At 51.4% G+C, this 2,032-nt stretch overlaps 1 protein-coding gene across 1 annotated transcript; it reads right to left on the reverse strand.

The window, feature by feature from the left end:
- Positions 1-294: 294 nt before the first annotated feature.
- Positions 295-972, reverse strand: EAH_00066630 (hypothetical protein; the record flags this gene model as incomplete). Its single annotated transcript, XM_013392667.1, has 1 exon — positions 295-972. A coding segment is annotated over one exon (678 nt), but the record flags the coding sequence as incomplete, so codon positions are not given.
- Between the last annotated feature and the right edge of the window lie 1,060 nt (positions 973-2,032).

A 2,032-nucleotide genomic window follows, 5' to 3' on the forward strand; every position in this document is an offset into this window, starting at 1 on the left:
CAGGCACAAGAGACACCGACAAGAATAGCAAATAGCATCAAACGGGTAGCTGAGCCCTTGTCTCTCAAACAGAGACGCACGCAGGAGCCATGTGGTGTTCCAGGAGCAATACATTGAAGAAAAGACAAAAAAATAACGCTCCTCCATGGCCAATAACAGTGATTCTTTATGTTTGACCAAAGTGCACATAACAAACTTGAAAAAGTGCTGCGAAAAACAAGCTTGATAGGTGCTACTAACGCCACTAGTGGATGCTCCTGAAGAGTACGGGGAGAACTGCTGCTGAAGACGTACTTCTGGTTCTCTAATGAAATCGAGGTAGCTGTAGGAGCTCATAGGGTATGCCTTTTTGTTTCCGGCGCAGGTGACTTGATCACTCTTAACGTCTGATATCTCCACCATGAAGGGCCATCTGTTGTCCTCCTGAAGAGCCCTCTTTGCCTCTACATACGTAGAGACTTCGGATTCCCCTGGCCGCACTTCGATCCCGAGTTTAATCTTCTGAGCCATATAAAAAAGATGGCGGGTGCCCTCCGCAAAACGGCGTACGTACAGCACGCGTGCATAGAAAGCGATGTTGTCCCGGAACCTGCGTACGGTGTCCGATATCAGTTCAGATAACCGACCCTCTTCTACTGCTTCCATCAGCGGCTGCACAATCGTCTTGAGCCGTTGTGCTGCCTTCTGTTCCGCCAGTTTGTTCAGCATCTGCTGCACGTCGGTCAATCCACCCACACCCAATTCCGGCTGAGAACGCGGCCGAGGCAGCAGCTGGGTCGCGATCCAGGAGACGCGTAACGAGTCGCTGGAGGCATCTTCGGTGAATGAGGCGAGCAAAAACCCCACGAGGAGAATCAGCAGCAACGCGCAATGCAGGATATCAACAGACGCGAACAGCGACTCGTAACCCAGCCACTGCTCCGGCCCGACAAACTCCTCCCCCCTGGGCACCCACGAGCTGGCCAACGACATTATAGCCTCGATTCAACGATGTCTGAAGCTCACAGAGCGCGCAGGCGAAGCAACGAAACAAAGAAGTCGCCCCAAAGGAACAGGGCTTGCGGGCCTGTGCTAGATTGAGCCGGGACGACTGTGGCCTCCTCTGCCCCTGCAATGAGGGTATGCTATTTTTTAACGCGAGAAACAAATGACAGAAAATTCAGAAGCTGCCGATCACCGAACCCTCGAAGCGGGTCCCACCCACCGTCTGCCGGGGAGGGGCTGCTAGGGTTCGAGAGGCAGAGGGTAGTGGCGTATAGATGTCACGCTACCTCATAGACATTGAAACGCAAATCCAAACAAAAAACTAAAAGGAAAAAGTCCAGCAAGCAAAGGAAAGATACAGCTGGGCGACATGCGGCAGTTGCACCCGCCGGCTCCCTCTCATTCAGCATGAGCACGTCTGTGGGCTATTATGCCCTTAAACCCAAGAGTGAGAGCACCTCACTCCGCTACTGTTACAAAATCTGCTTCGACTCCATCATATTCCATTTCCAAAAGATGCAGTTACCCGCAAACTACAAAACGCTACAGGTGCTGCTGGGTACCACCGGCGCCGGGCTACTGGGCGGCTGCAGCGCGATTACAAGGGCTGTGTGGTGGCTGCTCTTGACAGAAACCAACAGCAAACCCATTTAGTATGCGTAATTCTGCAAAAAATAAAAACAAAACTCAATCTATGACAGATTCAAGACAGCATCATAGTCAAAAAGAACCACCTTCCACCGCTAGCTACAACCGCCGCCGAGTTCTGGCTGTAATGCAAGTGCTCGACTTTAGCAGAAGACAATCACGAGGTGCAACAGAGTCAAAATACTCAATATAACGCCCACGAAAAATAGCGGACCCCCTCTCCAGTCTCCAGGTGTCCTGGTCAAAACGGCATAACGCACGGCCCTGATGCTGATGCGGAGAGGCGGTATAAAGAGTCTTCGATCTTAGCGGAAGAAGGGCTTGCGCTCCAGTGGATTCACAAGAAGCTTCCATACAAACAATTTTCACTGAATCAGCATACCTCGTCTTTAAATTGCAG

The sequence above is a fragment of the Eimeria acervulina genome, genomic scaffold, assembly GCF_000499425.1.
Source record: "Eimeria acervulina Houghton genomic scaffold, Eah_scaff2481, whole genome shotgun sequence".
NCBI lineage: Eukaryota > Apicomplexa > Conoidasida > Eucoccidiorida > Eimeriidae > Eimeria > Eimeria acervulina.